The following is an 18,586-nucleotide window of genomic DNA, read 5'->3' on the forward strand; positions in this document are numbered from 1 at the left end:
AATTAGTTTTGGAACGAAGTATCAATGACTGTATCAAATTATAGCAAACTGTTTACTTTTATAAATGTTTATTTAAGGTAATGTTTTTCCAATAGGATACTGGATTGGATGTGATAAATGAAATGTTAAAATCTTTTTTATATTTCATTGAAAATAATTCATAAATAAATAGCTATTTGGACTTGTGTGCTATCTGGAGCTGTTTTATTATTATTTTTTATTTATTTATTTGTAATCAGAGTTTTATCATCTAAAATGTATTTCTTTTTATTGTTTTATATCGTAGCTTTATTTATGCGCATTGTTTTTGATCATTCATTCACTTGTTTATTTTATGTTGTATTAGGATGGCTCTATGCTGTACATCCTCTTCCCGGTTTCTAAAGTCATAATAGAAGCATTACTGTAATGCGTTAAAAAAGCTGTCTCATTTTGATGACGTAACGTGGTGCTCCGCATTAAGTATTAAAAATCTCGGTATTGTTCACCGTGTAGAACACTTAACGGGCTGTTCGTCCTCCGTGAAGCACACGCTGAGAGGACACCGAGATCTCGATCACAGCTTGACGCAATGGTAACTCTACAGCCGAATAGATCTCATATCAGGTTATTGTGTGCATTTATACAGAATCATTACTTAAACACGTGACGCATTTTCTATTGGATTGTTGGTTTTACACGCTTGTTTACCTATGAAGAATCATTTAACGGTTGCCAGGTACCCACATGTGAAACACTAGCAGCCCCTGATCTTACTAACTTGTAAAATATTGTTTTAAAGACTTAAACATGTCCAGATCTTTCTATGCAGAAAACTTTAGCCAGTGTTGATCGAGTACATGCACATGGTCTGATTGTGGTTTGATATAGACTGTTTTCTTCCAGGCTGAATCGGATGTGAATCCCAAAGCTTATCCTCTTGCTGATGCCACTCTCTCCAAAACCATCCTGGACCTGGTGCAACAAGCATCCAATTACAAACAACTGAGAAAAGGGGCAAATGAAGGTAGTTGATATTCTAATAGTTACCACATATGCAGATTGTACTGTGTGTAACAGTGAAGTGCATCTTCCTGGGGTGCACAGGTTTCTGTCATTCTGCCAGGAAACAAAATTGCATTTTAAAGGGACTGGGTTGATTTTACGAGTGCTTTGGAGAGTCTATTGATTAATTCTTCCTCAAAAGTATGTGAGGTTTGCGGCTTCAAAACTTTAAAGGATATTTTGTTTTGTTTGAGACCTATAGAAGCAAATAAACTACACTGCCTGGCCAAAAAAAAAAAAAAAAAAAAAGTCACTATTTGGATTTAAATAAGCTGATACTTAATAGCCTATGATTGGATCATTATTTCAGTGATTAATATGTTTCAGTTGGCAACAGTTCTTTTAACAAGGTTAATTTCTTAACCATGTCAGAAGATGTATCTCACGGTCGTAGAAAAGATGTTACTGTGTTTCAGAAGGGGTAAATTATTGGCCTGCATCAAGCAAAGAAAACGACTAAAGAGATTGCTGAAATCACTGGAATTGGGTTAAGAACTGTCCAACACATTATTAAAACCTGGAAGGATAGTGGTGAACAGTCAGCTTCACGGAAGAAATGTGGTCGGAAAAAAATCTTGAATGATCGTGATCGGAGATCACTAAAACGCTTGAAGTCACATCATAGAAAAATCGACCATAAAACTCACAGCTATGTTTAATAGTGAAAGTAAGAGCATTTCCACACACACACAATGCGACGAGAACTTACAAGATTGGTACTAAACAGCTGTGTGGCCACAAGAAAGCCACTTGTTAGTGAGGCTAATCAGAAAAAACGACTTCAATTTGCTAGGGAGCATAAAGATTGGACTGTGGAGCAATGGAAAAGGTCATGTGGCCTGATGAGTCCATATTTACCCTATTCCAAAGCGATGGGTGCATCAGTGTAAGAAGGGAAGTGCATGAAGTGATGGACCCGTCATGCATAGTGCCCACTGTACAAGCCTCTGGAGGCAGTGTTATGATCTGGGGTTGCTTCAATTGGTCAGGTCTAGGCTCAGCAAGGTTATGCGGCAATAAAATGAAGTCAGCTGAATGTACTGAATGTCCAGGTTATCCCATCAATGGATTTTTTCTTCCCTGATGGCACAGGCATAATCCAGGACAACAATGCCAAGATTCATTGGGCTCAAATTGTGAGAGAGTGGTTCAGGGAGCTTGAGGAATAGTTTTCACACATGAATTGGCCACAACAGAGTCCTGACCATAACCCCATTGAAAGTCTTTGAGATGTGGTGGAGAAGACTTTACGGAGTGGTTCGACTCTCCCGTCATCATTACAAGATCTCGGCCAAAAATGAATAATAATAAATATAAACCAATCAGCACTGGATTGTATTGTATTATTGCAAAAAAACAAAAGTGAATAAAATCAAAAGATTCCTGTTTTCAAATCTTGAGTATAAAGTGAAACGGGGAATGATGCACTTCAGTAGAAAGTTCAGAAATCTCGAGATGTGCTTTTCCAAACTCAACTCCTCCTTTTTAAAAGTGTTTAAAACACATTGCTTATCAGTGTGCTTGGCACACCTAAAAAAATTTGAAGTGTTTTTTTCATTTGTGCATTTTTATCTTCGACAAATATTTGAATTTTGAGTTTGAAAGCCTTAATCCACTGTATATTCTGCTTTTTCTTATTTCTTTTTAATTTTTCAATGGGCCTTGTTCAATGCGAACAGAACAAATATGTGTGTAAATCGTTAGTAAAACGATTGTCCCATTCAATTCAAGGGGACAATTACATTTGACAACATTTGACAGTTTTACAAGAATGCATTTACACATTCTTTTGCTTATGTTTTATGATTAAGACCCAATGAGTTTTTCCCCACTTGCCTATTGTTTTGGTAAATCTACTTCGATAAATCCACCTAAATCACGTGTATAAGCAAAATTAACTGTGATTTGTTCGCTTTACACGCCATTCGGATGGTCCTTTACTTTCTAAGTAGGTGGTTTTTGGCCACAATGGACCCTTTTCACATATCCGTGTTTGGGACATGGAAGTAAATTATAGCGGTAAATGGGAAGACCACATAAAATATTTGTTGTTTTTCCATTTGCTCAAAAAGCTAAAGAAAGAATCCACTATTGCATTTCCATGGTTTCCAAAAGACGAAAAAATAGAGAGATGAATCATGAGTCAGAAGAGAGAAAGATGCCAAATTTTACTCCATCACTCCCTCAGCAGCTATATTAGAAACCTCATCACAGATGTGAGATTTTGTTGTTGTTGTAATTAATACAGGGTAAAATGTTATAAAGTACAATCTTATACGATTACACTAAATAATAAAGGTTTACTGCTAAATAAGGTGGAAATGCATGATCACAGTATGTGAATAGGGTCCATAAGCTGCTAACTGGATCAGACTTTATGCTGCAAATCGAAAGTCTGTGCAAATGTGAGACTACGAGATCATAGTAGAATGATCAGCTATTTAAAGTCAATGTGAAATCAAAATGGCCCCCTTTTACTTTTTAAAAACACATTTCTGATCTTATTGAGCTAAGTGACAGATGTTTGCCTTTATTTGGGTTTGTTTCAGCCACTAAAACTCTGAACCGAGGGATCGCAGAGTTCATTGTGATGGCTGCAGATGCTGAACCTCTGGAGATCATCCTGCATTTGCCTCTGTTGTGTGAGGATAAGAACGTCCCGTACGTGTTCGTGCGCTCAAAGCAGGCCTTGGGCCGCGCATGTGGGGTGTCCAGGCCCGTCATCGCCACCTCAGTCACCATTAAAGAGGGCTCGCAGCTCAAGCCTCAGATCCAGTCTGTGCAGATGGCCATTGAGAGGCTGCTGGTTTGATGCACTGTATAAGCTCAATGGCACATGTATGTGTTGGCACAGGTCTGTCTTCTAAGTTGTAGATCACCACAGAATGTTTTACTAGAATTATGTATGCTAAACTTACATTTCACCCATAAAAACAGTTCTGTCATTTTACATTCTCATCATAAATCATCATGTCGTTACAAACCATATGACTTTCTATTTTCGAATAAAAAAAAAAATAAATAAAAAAAAAAGAGAAATTTTGAATAATGAATGAATGGGGACTGGAGCTTTTGAGCTTCAAAAAGGATACACAAGCCAAATTAAAGTTGCTTACTCATGTTTGTAGCAAGTAAGTGAATGAACATTACATTTATATAGTGCTTTTCTGACACTACACTCAAAGTGCTTTACACATTGAACAGGGGACTCCCCTCAACCACACCAGTGTGCAGCATCCACCTGGATGATTCGACAGCAGCCATAGTGTGCCAGTACACTCACCATACACCAGTTATTGGTGGAAAGAGAGTTATAGAGCCAATTAGTGGATGGGGATTATTAGGAAGCCATGATTGAGAAGGGCCAATTGAGGGAATACAGCCAGGACACCAGGATTATACCCCTACTCTTTACGAGAAGTGCGCTGGGAACTTTAATGACCACAGAGAGTCAGGACCTCGGTTTAACATCTCATCTGAAGGATGGTGCCTTTCTACAGTATAGTGGCTCTGTCACTATACTGGGGCATTAGGACCCACACAGTCCGCAGGGTGAGCACCCCCTGCTGTACTCCCTAATACCTCTTCCAGCAGCAAACTTAAGTGTTCCCCAGCAGGTCTGCCATCCAGGTACTGACCAGACTCAACCCTGCATAGCTTCAGTGGGCAACCAATCTTGAGCTACAGGGTGACATGGCTGCTGGCAAGTGAGTAAATGATGACCGAGTTTCATTTTGGGTGAACATCCACCTTTAAGTTTCTCAGAGGTTTTAAAATGTTGACTTTTTAGTACCCATTTTGCCATTGGTGATCATGTTTATTTAACTACTGGAAGAAAATATATATTTGTTTTTTTTTTTAAAAATTTACGCTTAGCCAAATGCAGTTGGTTTAACATGATGAAGCATTTTTCAAAGGTGTTATATATCCAAAATTTTACAGACTTGTAATAAATGAGAAACTCCATGTGCATTTCATTACTTTTAATGGGAAAGTTGTCAGAACACAAGACAGATAAGGTGAGATTTATTACGAGACTAAACTAATGCACTTTGCTGGTAATGGGAAAGTAGTACATACTTTTGTGTGTGCAGTAAGACAGTATTTGGACATACCTGCAAAGTTGTGTCTTGTTTTTTTACAGACCCCTTTGTCCCATACTGTAAATTGAAATATATTTGAAATAGCATTAATAATTTGCAACATTACTAATGTTTAAGGTAGTGTTTTTTATCAATTTAATTCATGGTAAAGTGAAGCATTAATTTCTTTCAAGAACAAAGTTTTTGGCCTTAGTGATTCCAAACTTTTGACAATGGTGTAACTGAAGCTTTCTGTAATACACTCACTGAGCACTTTATTAGGTACACCTGTACATCTACCTATTCATGAGATTATCTAATCAGCCAATCGTGTAGCAGCAGTGCAATGAATAAAGTCATGCAGATACGGGTCATGAGCTTCAGTTAATTTTCACATCAACCATCAGAATGGGGAAAAATGTGATCTCAGTGATTTTGACCGTGGCATGATTGTTGGTGTCAGTCGGGCTGGTTTGAGTATTTCTGTAACTGCTGATCTCCTGAGATTTTCACACACAGTCTCTAGTTTACTCTGAATGGTGCCAAAAACAAAAAATATCCAGTGAGCGGCAGTTCTGCAGATGGAAACACCTTGTTGAAGAGAGAGGCCAATGGAGAATGGCCAGACTGGTTTGAACTGACAGAAAGGCTACAGTAACTCGGATAACCACTCTGTACAATTGTAGTGAGCAGAATAGCATCTCAGAATGCACAACACATCAAACCATGAGGCGGATGGGCTACAGCAGCAGACCACGTCAGGTTCCACTTCTGTCAGCCAAGAACAGAAAGCAGAGGCTTCAGTGGGCACAGGCTCACCAAATCTTGACAGTTGAAGACTTAAAAAAATGTAGGCTGATTTGATGAATTTCGATTTCTACTGAGGCACACAGATGGTAGGGTCAGATTTTGCTGCCAACAGCATGAATCCATGGATCCAACCTGCCTTGTGTCAACAGTCTAGTCTGGTAATGTAATGGTGTGGGGAATGTTTTCTTGGCACACTTTAGGCTTGTTAATACCAATCAATCATCGCTTGAATGCCACAGCCTATGTGAGTATTGTTGCTGATCATGTGCATCCCTTCATGGCCACAATTTACCCATCTTCTAATTGGCTACTTCCAGCATGATAATGAATGCACCATGTCACAAAACATGGTGATTTGAAACAAGTAATTTCAAACTGGTTTCATGAAGATGACAATGAGTTCACTGTTTTTCAGTGGCCTTCTCAGTCACCAGATCTGAATCCAATAGAATACCTTTGGGATGTGGTAGAACAGGAGAATCGCAGCTGGAATGTGCAGCTGACAAATCTGCAGAAATTGTGTAATGCAATCATGTCAACAAGGACCAGAATCTCAAAGGCATGTTTCCGACATCTTGTGGAATCCATGCCATGAAGAAATTAGGTTTTGAGAGCAAAGTGAGGCCCTACCCAGTGTTCAAAATAAAGTGCTAAGTGATTGTATATATAAATATATGTATGTAAATATTCAGAAGTGTATGTGGTAAATTAATTTCCAAGTAATACTACACTGTATTACAGTTTTAATGAATGTCATTGTGTTTAATGTGTATTTGTAGTAGTTATTTCATGAATCTCTCAACACAACAAAGAACAACTAATAAATACAAAAAAGAAAATCACTATACAAAAAGTAAAAAAATTCTTCACTACAACACATTGTTAGAAAACAATTAAGCACATAAGTCACAATCATGAGGTGATCAGCGTATGAAACCCTGTACACCACTGTAACGTCACATTATTACACTGATACTGTGGAGATTCTGAGACGGATGGCAGTGGACACATACACACACTTATGCTGCGTTCACGCCAGGTCAAAATTATTGTAATTACTAGATGAAAACTTGGAGATTCTATAAACATTCCAAAATGGCTCCATTAGCAGCTTTGTTGATGACTACAATATTTAATATTTAATCATTTTTATTATTTGCCTATAGGTATGTGTTCTTTCAAATGTTTAAGAACAAAGAAAACGCACTGGGTAAATGTGGCTATAATAAAATGGCACATCAAACAGAAACAGAATTGTAATTTTTGGCTAATTATCCCTGACGAGGACGCTGCCATTTTGGTTATTTTTATATGATGTCACACCAGTCAAGTCAGAGCTTTCATAAAATTCAGAGTTGAGCATTTTTTACAAGCCAAAACTCATAATTATGGTGAGTCCGACATGGTGAACACACCATTACAGTCACCACAGATATCCATCGATGTATCTAGTCTCACACCATGGAGAAACGGCTTATGGCACAAGTATTGTCTTAAGACCCTCCTGTAGTTGGGTCGGACCTTTTCCATCTTTGAACAGCCTGTGGAAAATGACATGGAGCCAGGCACTCTGAAAGCTCGCTCCCTGGACTTCTGTACCAACCAGTAGTGATGCAGATGGCGTTCTGACGCTCTCAGTCGACAGGAAACTCCGTCTCGGAGGCAGTGCCCGAACGACTGCTCATGCTAGTGTCTTTCCTGAGCTGAAGAGAGACACAGCTGAGCCAGCTACGACTGGTGGGCATCTCACCGACGATCTCCCAGCTGTCCGATTCCTCACAGTACCGCTCTATAGTGTCATGATACCTGCAGGGAGAATTCACCCCGAAAAAAAGAGAGAAAAACTATGATGATTGGTCACTTTACATGTCGTGAAATAGCCTTTTCTCAGAACAAGTGAAGTATTTCTCACCTGTCCCATCCCTCCTCTCCTCCTAAAACATAAATCTTTCCATCCACCACAGCCACACCGGGTCGATAGCGTCTCTCCTTCATCGGAGCACACATGGTCCACTTGTTGGTCTTTGGGTCATAGCACTCTACCTTATCGGTGTTCTCTGTGGAAGCGTGCCAGCCGCCTAGAGAGGAAGAATTGGGAAAGTTTGTGATTCAGTATTCTACCATATAAACCTGAAATAGCTTATGGAATTAAGACCATTCTCACCTATGACATAAAGTTTGCCCTTCAGTGTACAGGCTGCAGATCCGGAGCGAGCAATCTGCATGGGTGCCACCTCGGTCCACACACACGTTTTAGGGTTGTATACTTGTGCTAAGTCTGTGCCATCGCCATCTTCTAAAACAGCACCCCCTATGGTTTGAGAAGGGAAATTTACATAACTATTAAACAAAGCCTCTAGTCGTATGGGTTTGGAACGACTTTTTAATATTTAGGTTAACTATTCCTTTAACATAAAAAAATACACTCATCACCTTTAACTATTTGTTAAAAGTACTTTTAATTTCTTAAGGTGCATCCCAAACTGCTCACTTCTGCACTATTCTAGGCCAGTTTGTAGTGCAAGTAATGGTTGTATGTTTACACCTAAAATGCAAGAGAAAGAAGTGTACCACAAGTAACCAGATGATGTATTTCTTCAACCGAAATAAGAGTGTGGAATGTTGGACACTTCTTGCAGTCAACGGCCGCGGTTTGCCCTATATGGCGGAAGGGGTGGAGTTACCTGGCCGTGATGCTGGCCTGACAAAACAGTTGTAATTAATGGTGAATGTGGCAAGTACCGAAACTTCAGTGAAGACAGCATCTTACAAATGTGAGTTTAATTTACCAACACCCCACCCCACATATGAAAATGTTCATTATATGAGATAAGTGTTGAACTGAGGTTGGCTAACATGCTTAAACTAGCGGCAACGCATCGCGTGCGTTTGAAATGTCACTTACGTCAGCTGAAAAACTACGAATGCTTCAGTGTAGTAAAAAAACATTAAGTGTTACATTTGGGATAATACTGCACTTTGAAAATTCATAAACTACATGGCTGAGTGCATAGTGTATAGTCCAAGTGCACAGTGCATCATTTGGGACACGGCTTACATATGTAAAACTTTTTTAATGAGGAAAAAAGACTGAGTGCACCTTTAAAGGAATATTCATTTTCATGGTATATTCATAATAACAGTATGGTTTTTAATTGTTAAAGTTATACATCTAAAACTATTTGAGTTGATGCTTCCATTGCAATTACTGTGCACAAGTTTTTCGTTTGTTTTTACAAACCAAGCCAAAAAAAAATTCTGTGGTAAAGGACGGCAGGCCACAGATTCTGTCCATGTAGTTGTATGTCAGTCTACAACAGTGCCTAGAGTTTATGTAGGAGGAAACATGCTACCGGTCACATAGAGCAATCCATCCAGCGCCACCACAGCTGGACTAGTGACCGCCATCTTGACTGATTCCATAAACTGCCAAGTGTTTGTGTTAGGATTATAACACTCAACGGTGTCCAGACGAGACCGACCCTCCCAACCGCCCACAGCAAACACATATCCATCCAACATCACCAACCCTGAAAGAATAGAACAAGAGTCATCACTGTGATGGTTTCGTTAATTCGGCTACAGCATATTAATAAGAGAAATTCTGGAAGAGTTTAGTTATAATAAACTAAATGAGTTTATTTATGCATTGATCTCAATTTTTAAAACAAGAGGGACATCGAGTATTTCCAGACAATGGTAAGAAACAGGGCAGGTGTGAGCCCAGTACACTTTTAGTGAGCCCCACCCAGTTCTGATCTGGCCACATTCATGGGTGCCATCTCTAACCAGGAGTCAAAACATGGGTCATATCGCCACATCTCCCTGCTCGCCGAGCCGTCTGGAAACTCCCCTCCAGCCAGATACAGCATCGAGCCTGCATAAAACACAAGATAAACACACTACATAAACCAAACAGCCATTATTGCCAATTAAATTTAAAAAATGCAATGCCAAAAGTAAATTTATGTTAAATGAGTGATGTCACATTGTGTCATACACTCACCAGACACGACTAAACCGTGTTTGCTGACAGCGAATGGCAGGCAGGCCAGACTCTTCCACTGGCTGGTGAGGGGATCGAAACTCTCCACACTGCGTAACACCACCTTATCATCCTCTCCTCCAACCGTCACGATAACTTCGGCTGTACCTAGACAAACAAACATACAGAGAACTTATAAACTGTGCTTTTTTTCCCCTCACAGGGCATTCAGAAAGTATTCAGACCCCTTCATTTTTTTCACATTTAGTTAGGTTGCAGCCTTATGCTAAAATGCTTTATTTTATTTTTTTCACATCAATCTACACTCCATACCCCATAATGACAAAGCAAAAAACTGATTTTTGCTAACTGCAAATTTATTAAAAATAAAAACTGAAATATCACACTGACATAAGTATTCAGACCCTTAACTCAGTCCTTTGTTGAAGCACCTTTGGCAGCGATTACAGCCTCAAGTCTTTTTGGGTATGATGCGACGAGCTTTGCACACCTGGATTTGGGGATTTTCTGCCATTCTTCTCTGCAGATCCTTTCAAGCTCTGTCAGGTTGGATGAGGACTGTCGGTGAACAGCCATTTTCAAGTCTCTCCAGAAATGTTCGATTAGGTTCAAATCCGGGCTCTGGCTGGGCCACTCAAGGAGTTGTCCCTAAGCCACTCTGTGTTGTCTTGGCTGTGTGCTTAGGGTCATTGTCCTGTTGGAAGGTGAACCTTCAGCCCAGTCTGAGGTCCTGAGCACTCTGGACCAGGTTTCATTAAGGATATCTCTGTATTTTGCTGCATTCAGCTTTCCTTCAACCCTGACCAGTCCCCCAGTCCCTGCCGCTGAAAAACACCCCCACACCATGATCCTACCACCACCATGCTTCATTGTTGGGATGGTATTGCGCAGGTTCACTGGTTTCCTCCAGACATGACGCTTGGAATTGAGGCCAAACAGTTCAATCTTCGTTTTATCAGACCAGAGAATCTTTTTTCTCACAGTCTGAGAGTCCTTTAGGTGCTTTTTTTATGTGTCTTGCACTCAGGAGAGGTTTCCTTCTGGCCACTCTTCTAAAAAGCCCAGATCAGTGGAGTGCTGGTTCTTGGTCACCTCTTCTTACCAAGGCCCTTCTTCCCCGATTGCTCAGTATGGAACAACCAGGACCAGAGTCCTTATGTCATTAAGCTTATGTGCCACAACTCCTGCCACCACTCCTTTCTTATCACAGCTGCTAATGGTTCCAGGGCAAGACAGAACAATAAGGGGGAAAGAGGGCAACCCTGCCGGGTGCCCCTATCCAGAGTGAAATAATATGAAATTAATCCAGTCGTTTGAACCGCCGCTACAGGGTGTCTATAAAGTAACTTAATCCACCCAATAAAAGTATTCCCGAATCCGTACATTTCAAAAATCTTAAAAAGATAATCCCATTCTACCATATCAAACGCTTTTTCGGTGTCAAGTGAGAAGGCGGCGAACGGAGTCTAATCGTTTGGCACTGCCAACATGACATTAATGAAATGCCTAATGTTATCAGAAGAGTTACGGCCCCGAATAAACACCACTTGATCTATATGTATAAGAGATGTCATAACTTTACTCAATTGCTTAGCCAAAATTTTTGACAATATTTTAACGTCTAGCTGGATCAGGGAAATTGGACAGTAACCCTTACACTCGCTTGGATCTTTGTCCTTTTTAAGGATCAGACTGATCCAGGCTTGTGTCATGGTTGGCATAAGCTTTCCATTCTTTAATGATTCCATATAAACTTCTAGCAAAAGTGGAGCCAGTTCTGTAGCATAAGATCTAAAAAAAAATCAGCGGCAAAGCCGTCTAGCACTGGAGCCTTGCCTGTAGGCCTTTAACATTTGTTGGAATTCTGGATTTTTCAAAAGGGATACCTTAAAGCGCCAACTATATGATTTCCTTTTCTTCATCTGTGGCAACACCACTAGACACACCAGGGCATGATCTGAGACTAAAATGTTTCCAATTGAGCAATCATCAAAAAAAATCTATTCTATCCGTCTTATGGACTGATGAAAAAAATGTATAGTCCCTCCCAGATGGGTTCAAAAGTCTCCAACTATCTGTAAGACCAAGATTTTTACACATCCTGTGAAGTGTCAATGTTGCTTTAGGGGGCTTGCACACTTTTGCTTCACTATGATCAAGGACTGAATCCATCAAAAGATTAAAGTCTCCTCCCAATATTATATCATGAGGGGTGCCAACAGCTTGCAGCATCCCTTCAAGATCTATAAAAAAAAAAGCCCCGATCATCAGCATTAGGTGCATAAATATTAGCCAAAATAACACTTTGCCCCTGAATTTCAGCTAAAACGATAATGATCTTCCTAATGTATCTTTAATCTGTTTGAGACATTTGAATTGTAGATGTTTGTCCCTGCTCTTACTCGAGCCAGCACTAAAGAAAGCATGCCCACCTCATATCCTCCCAAATGTTTCAGCTTCCTGCAGAGAAAGATGCATTTCTTGAAGAAACACTACATCATATTTCTTATGCTTAAGAGAAATAACCTTCCCTCTTTTTATGGGGTTCCCCAACCCATTCACATTCTACGTGGAGAGAGACAATCCACTCATATTTACATTTGACATTTTGACATATAAGAAAAAACAGACTGTGTGTCAAAAACAAGATTATAAAAGATCACATTCCAACATTAGTGCATCCATCAAACCCTGAACATCCCCCAAAACCAAACAAACAGAAAAAATAAAAATGTGCGCATTAACCCTGCGCACGACAGTGCCAACCGGCGTCCATCCCTCCAAACTCAAACAGTCCATGCTCGCCTACGAGAACCCCCATGACAACTCTGCCATCGGATTACTCAAATCCGGTGTTTCTATACAAATTTTGTGATACAGAATTACATGGCAAATGATAATCTATAAACAAACTCCAACCAATAAGCGGAATAAACACAAAGAGCATCTAGATTCATCCATAAAACTGTCCTGAAGGTGTATTACTCTACAAAATAAACTCCAGCCGCTAGGCAGAACCAGCACAAGAAGAGCACACTGATTCCCCAAACAGTCAAGCGGATGTTCAGTGAGCCGGTTCATTCGGCTGCAACATGAGTACAACAAATGACTTAATCACTCCAATGTTTTGCAAGAAATACTCCACAAAACAAACTCCAGCCAATAGGAGGAATAAGTATAAAGAGCATGTAGATTCATCCATTAAACTGTCCTGAAGGTGTGTTACTCCTTAACTAATTACAAAATAAACTCAAGCCGCTAGGCGGAACCAGCACAAAAAAATAAGCGATCAGTTTCCTCGAACAGTCAAGTGATGTTCAGTGAGCCAGTCCACTCGGCTGCAACGTGAGTACCACAAGATAACTTACTCACTCCATTGACTTTATGAAGGACATCGCTTGCTGTGGGCATGTGAATGATTTACGGCCATCCTTAGCATCTACTCTCAATTTGGCCGGGAATATCTGTGCAAAAGTGACCTTCCGTTGATGTAAAAGTTTCTTGCATTTCTTGAATCGATCATATTTCTCTCTTGTCGAATTCGCAAAGTCTGGGAACAAGAAAACGCTGTGGTTTTTCCAAGAAAGCCTTCCTTTACTCCTCCCCTCACGTAACAAAATATCTTTATCAGATGATCTCAGAAATTTGGCCAGAATTGATCTGGGCCTGTCTCTCTCCGTGGATCTCTGAGCCGGAACCCTGTGAGCTTGCTCGATTTCCAGCTTATGGCCTGTTATGTCTAGCAGATTCGGAAGGAGCCCATCCAAGAATTTCACCATATCCTGACCCTCATCAGCCTCAGGAATTCCGACAATGCGGACATTATTCTGCCGGCTACGGTTCTCCATGTCCTCTAACTTCTCCCACACACGCTCCAGATCCACCTTTTTCGCTAGCGGATTAGCAGATAATTTCCTCTCCAATGACTCCAGATAATCGATCCGTTTCTCGACATCCCCCACTCTTGTAACCACCTCAGAGAACTTCGTCTCCATGGCAGTGATCGATCGACATATCACAGCAAGATCCTCCAAGTGAGCAACAACCTTCGTCAGCATTGCCAACATGCCCAAAATCTCTTGCCGCATCTCTCAGACCAAATCGGCTCCCTGGATCACGGCCCGCTCGGGAGTATCAGCTTGAGCACGTACAGTAAGTGTCTTTTAATGTCTCCAGAGCCCGAGGATTTTTAACTCTTTGACATATTGTCCTCCTAGAACAGTTATGGAACAGTGTGTTTTGAATCTCACCGGTTTATATCAGTAAAAGTTTAAAACTAGCAAAATGCGCAGAGCTCGCAGTTCACATGTCCGATCCTCGCATGGCTTCACGTAACTCCAATGGAGTAGTTTTTAAAAATTGTCTGATTTTTTTTCGTTTTTTTTTTTTTTTTTTACAGCTCGAAGTGTCAAATGACACCAAAATATGTATATATTATTTTTAGAGCTGTCAAAATTAACGCGTTAATGCATGCGATTAAAAAAAAAAAAAATGTAACAAATGAATTTTTCTTAATTGCAATTAATAAATTTACTGTTAATACAGCACAAACCAGCATAAACACTTGTTGGAAGGGTGGAACCTTTGTAATGTGTCGAAGTGTCTGCTCAGAGTCATTACACTGATGCACACACCACAAACACACACAGCAGTGATTCAGTATCAGTATTCAGAAGTGATGGAGAAAGGAGCTCTTAACGCTATTTGTTGTACAAAACAAGCCTAGATGGAACTTGTGACAGAAATTAGGTATGGCACATTTTAAATTACCACAAAAGCATGCAAAGTCTTAACTTTCACCAAAAAGCAGAATGAGACATTTTTGTCTGCAAGTGCTTTTCATGTGGAAAGTTCAAAGTGGCGACTGAGACTGGTGCTCACACCCTGACGTGAAACATGAATGCGGCTTCATGATTCATAATGTAGACAAACTGATAGTCACAGTCTACTGGCAGATTAATATCGTGGAGGATTTGAGTTAAAAGATTTAGTGCCCATTGCAATGAAAATGCAACCTATGGGGAGACTATTCTTTTAATTTGTTAAACTCCCACTTAGACTTTGGGAAAATGTTAATGTTACTTAAATTGGTGCTATTTTAGTGCATTTCTATCTTTATACTGTGGAAGGCTTTGTTTGGAATATGTTAATAAAGCATTATTTTGTTACATATTGTTTTGTTTTCTTTCCTAAGATGGAAATTAATGCATTTTGACAGGAAAATAAGTATATTTAGAGTCAAATTTCAGCACTTTCAAAATCTGTGATTAATTACAGATTAATGACGATTAGGCGACGTGCACCACAAGATATGCACCATACTTTTTAGTTTCTTATAGGGGGTATGAGAAAGAGTTTTTCACCCGCTCTTGTTATCATTTATCATAGTTGGGTCAGTTTTGAGTATGTGGGTCACATGACTTGGTTCAGATTTAAGTCAGCCTGACTTAAAACCAACATGGCCACCCATGGTGCAGGACATGCTGACTTTGTGTTCATTAATTAGGGCCCAAGCACTGAAAGTGTGGAGGCACTATTGTTCTTCTAAGGATTATTATTATTAGGGTCCAAGCACTGAAAGTGTGGAGACCCTACTGTTCTTCTAAGGATTATTATTATTATTATTATAGATGCTAAATTGTGAACAGATTTTTACATTTATGGCAAAAAATGGAAAACAGGAAGTGCCTTATATCTTCTGTGTGCACTGTGTGATTTTGATAAATTCAGCTGTATGATTGGAGGGCTGATCACACTGATGCGGCTATTATGGGTCACTGTCATAGCGCCACCAACTGGCAGCAGGAAGTATGGCACTTTTAACATACTTTGTAATAGCCATCTTGTGTTTACCTGAAATGCTTCAAAATTATTTTGAATAATGTCAAGACACTGCTGATATAAAATTGTAAAGGAATATTTGATATCTTAAATACTGCTGCCATGACAACAAATTCATTGTTATTATTCCTTTCTTCCTATATTTGGGTGTTTTGGAGGCAACTGGCATGCTTAAAATGTAATGAAATTGTGCACACACATCAGAGTCGTCGGCAATTAGGGCTGGGCAAAAGTTGCGGGGGGGTTCTGTAGCACCCCCTTTAAAATTGCCATGTAAGACGGCCTCTGTAGCACCCCCATTTTCACCTACAGTCACCAAACTTGGTACATATATAGTTCTCATCAAGCCGGACAACTTTTATAATTATAGTCATTAGCTCCACCCAACAGGAAGTTAGCCATTTTGGATTTTCTGAAAATAGCAAGCACTGAACTTTTAAATACTCCTCCCAGGGGATTCATGTGACTGGCACCAAATTTGTGCAACATCATGCCAAGACATTGTAGATGCTAACTAGTGAACTGATTTTTGACATTTTGAACAGTGTCGCCATGGCAAAGCAATACATTTATGGCGAAAAATGGAAAACAAGAAGTGCCTTATATCTTCTGTGTGCATTGTGTGATTTTGCTGAAAATTCAGCTGTCTGATTGGTAATGAGGGTTGATCATACTGATGCGGCTATTATGGGTCATGGTCATAGTGCGACCAGCTGGCAGCAGGAAAAATGGCTGGGAAACCTTGGGTCCGGGCATTCATGTGGATGTTACACACACACACACAAACACTCTCTCACGCAATCGCACTCTTTCATACACACATACAAACACACACTCTCACATGCACAAACACACACACTCTCACATGCACACAAAAACACACTCTCACATGCACTCTCACTCTCTCTCTCTCTCTCACACACACATACACACACACACTTACGATATGTTTTAAAATAAGAGGGAAAGTAAGAAACTAGGGATGCACCGATACCACTTTTTCTCTTCTGATCCGATTCCGATATTGGAAATCTCAGTATCGTCCGATACCGATCCCGATCCGATACCAGTGTTGTTTTGTGCACAATCAGTTTAGAATATCTTTACATTATTGTGTGGAACTAATTGGGAGTACTCTTTAATATGTAAAGAAACACAAACCTCTAACTACACATTATTTCAATATAAATGTATAGCTTATTAAGAAAAACTTCATTGTTAACTAGTATACTGGATAATGTAGCAGCAAAATGAACAGTAATTCCAGTATAAGTCATCAGTAGAAAAGAAGCTTTTTTTTTCAACTTGTGTCTGGACTTTAAAGGATTCAGATCTCTTTTTTGTTCAATTTAGTTGTAAGACATCAGTCCACTTTTCATTCACACAGTTATTTTTTGGAACCCATTCAACTTAAATATTATTATAATTTGTAAACAAATGATAATAATAATAATATATTATAATAGTAATATATAGTAATATATCTCAATCGTGCACCTTTTGTCATGGATCCACCAGCCTCTCTCTCTCTTTCTTCCTCACTGCCATCAGTGCTCACTCTCCCATGAGTTCTGATTACACGCACCTGCATATCATTAGTGGCTAATCAAGGACTGCATATATACCCCGCTTTCACACACACTCTTTGTCTGTTCTCATCGATAGTATCTCTGAGACTCCAGACCTTTCTACTATGTCAAACATACCTGTGTCTTCATTATTGCCTGCACATATCATAAGACTGTTGTGAGTTATCTGTTCATTGTGTCTATACCCTGTCTGGATATTACTCACCTGCTGTTTGCCACTCTGCTCAACTGGATTTACTCACAATGTTTACATCACTGTTTCAATCATCTGTTCAATAAACCCTGCTACTGAGTTCATATCTCTGCGTCCATGAGTCTCTCTGTGACACCTTTAACTTCTAAACCCTCATGCTTTTATTTTGACATTTTGAACTCTCAAGAAGTCCTGTTTGTGTCTGTTTGTAGGTAAGTTCACAGTAGTTTAATTCGCTTATTCAAATTCTGCTAAAAAAAAAAAAAAAAAAAAAAAAAAAGCACCTCCAGTGCCATTCTAAATGCATATTATAAGTGAACCGAACTTTTGAGCATCTACATCTGAGATGTTGTTCGTGAGTAGCGCTCAAATATTGCGCACTGCTATGAAGGCTAAAAATAGCCGTGAGTGTGTGTGTGTAAACAGAGCAGCGCCATTCAATAACGGGCTGGAGCTGCACGTGCATTTTATATATTTACTTATAAAACAGCCTTTTGTGATTCACAGAGCTATCGCACGTCTTTAAGTGGCTTTGAATAAAATGCACGGATTCATATGAACTACTTTAATTGTCTTTTAATGGTTCTTTCATGTCATTTCTGGAGCTTGACCGTAATGAACATGATTAACACACAGTATCGGATTTGGATCGGGCTCGTCGAACCGATACCCGATCCATTTAAAATATCAGTATCGGAGCGCGGATCGGTGCATCCCTATCAGAAACTATCCCTATCATCATTTTTTGCATCAAATAAAACACAGAAATATTGATGACTAACTTTTTTTATACCTTAACAAGGCAACACTCATAAAATCCAAAATATATAAAATATATTAAATTCCTTTGATATAAAAAGTGACATGAAATTCTTTTTTGCTAATAGTTTTCCACTCTTGCCTGTTTTAGGGTTAAACATTTTAAATTGACTGACAGCACAAGTTATTTTTTGAGTGACTCAAAAGCAAACATACAGTATATGCCTGTTTTTTTTCTTCCTCTCTGGAACATGTATAATTA

The 18,586-nt window shown here is 39.5% G+C and overlaps 2 protein-coding genes across 2 annotated transcripts in view; one reads left to right on the forward strand and one right to left on the reverse strand.

Annotated features, from left to right (window-relative positions):
- Positions 1 to 407: 407 nt before the first annotated feature.
- Positions 408 to 4,043, forward strand: LOC127451539 (NHP2-like protein 1). The gene is made up of 3 exons (XM_051716281.1): positions 408 to 574; positions 886 to 1,006; positions 3,594 to 4,043. The coding sequence occupies exons 1-3, from the start codon at positions 572 to 574 to the stop codon at positions 3,854 to 3,856; spliced, it is 387 nt and encodes a 128-aa protein (XP_051572241.1). The 5' UTR covers positions 408 to 571; the 3' UTR covers positions 3,857 to 4,043.
- Positions 4,044 to 4,239: 196 nt separating this feature from the next.
- LOC127451538 (kelch-like protein 20) overlaps positions 4,240 to 18,586 on the reverse strand; it is a 29,030-nt gene continuing 14,683 nt past the window's right edge. The window contains exons 6-11 of the mRNA XM_051716280.1: positions 9,943 to 10,089; positions 9,685 to 9,813; positions 9,290 to 9,466; positions 8,101 to 8,247; positions 7,849 to 8,014; positions 4,240 to 7,742 (exon numbers count right to left, since the gene is read on the reverse strand). Coding sequence (XP_051572240.1) covers positions 7,571 to 7,742; positions 7,849 to 8,014; positions 8,101 to 8,247; positions 9,290 to 9,466; positions 9,685 to 9,813; positions 9,943 to 10,089 — 938 coding nt within the window. The 3' untranslated portion in view covers positions 4,240 to 7,570. The remainder of the gene's footprint in view (positions 7,743 to 7,848; positions 8,015 to 8,100; positions 8,248 to 9,289; positions 9,467 to 9,684; positions 9,814 to 9,942; positions 10,090 to 18,586) is intronic.

Source organism: Myxocyprinus asiaticus, chromosome 14 (genome assembly GCF_019703515.2).
Source record: "Myxocyprinus asiaticus isolate MX2 ecotype Aquarium Trade chromosome 14, UBuf_Myxa_2, whole genome shotgun sequence".
In the NCBI taxonomy this organism is placed as follows: Eukaryota; Metazoa; Chordata; class Actinopteri; order Cypriniformes; family Catostomidae; genus Myxocyprinus; species Myxocyprinus asiaticus.

Coding starts and splice junctions, on each gene's coding strand:
- LOC127451539 (XM_051716281.1), top strand. Junction 1,007..3,593: donor GAGAAAAGGGGCAAATGAAG/GTAGTTGATATT, acceptor GGTTTGTTTCAG/CCACTAAAACTCTGAACCGA.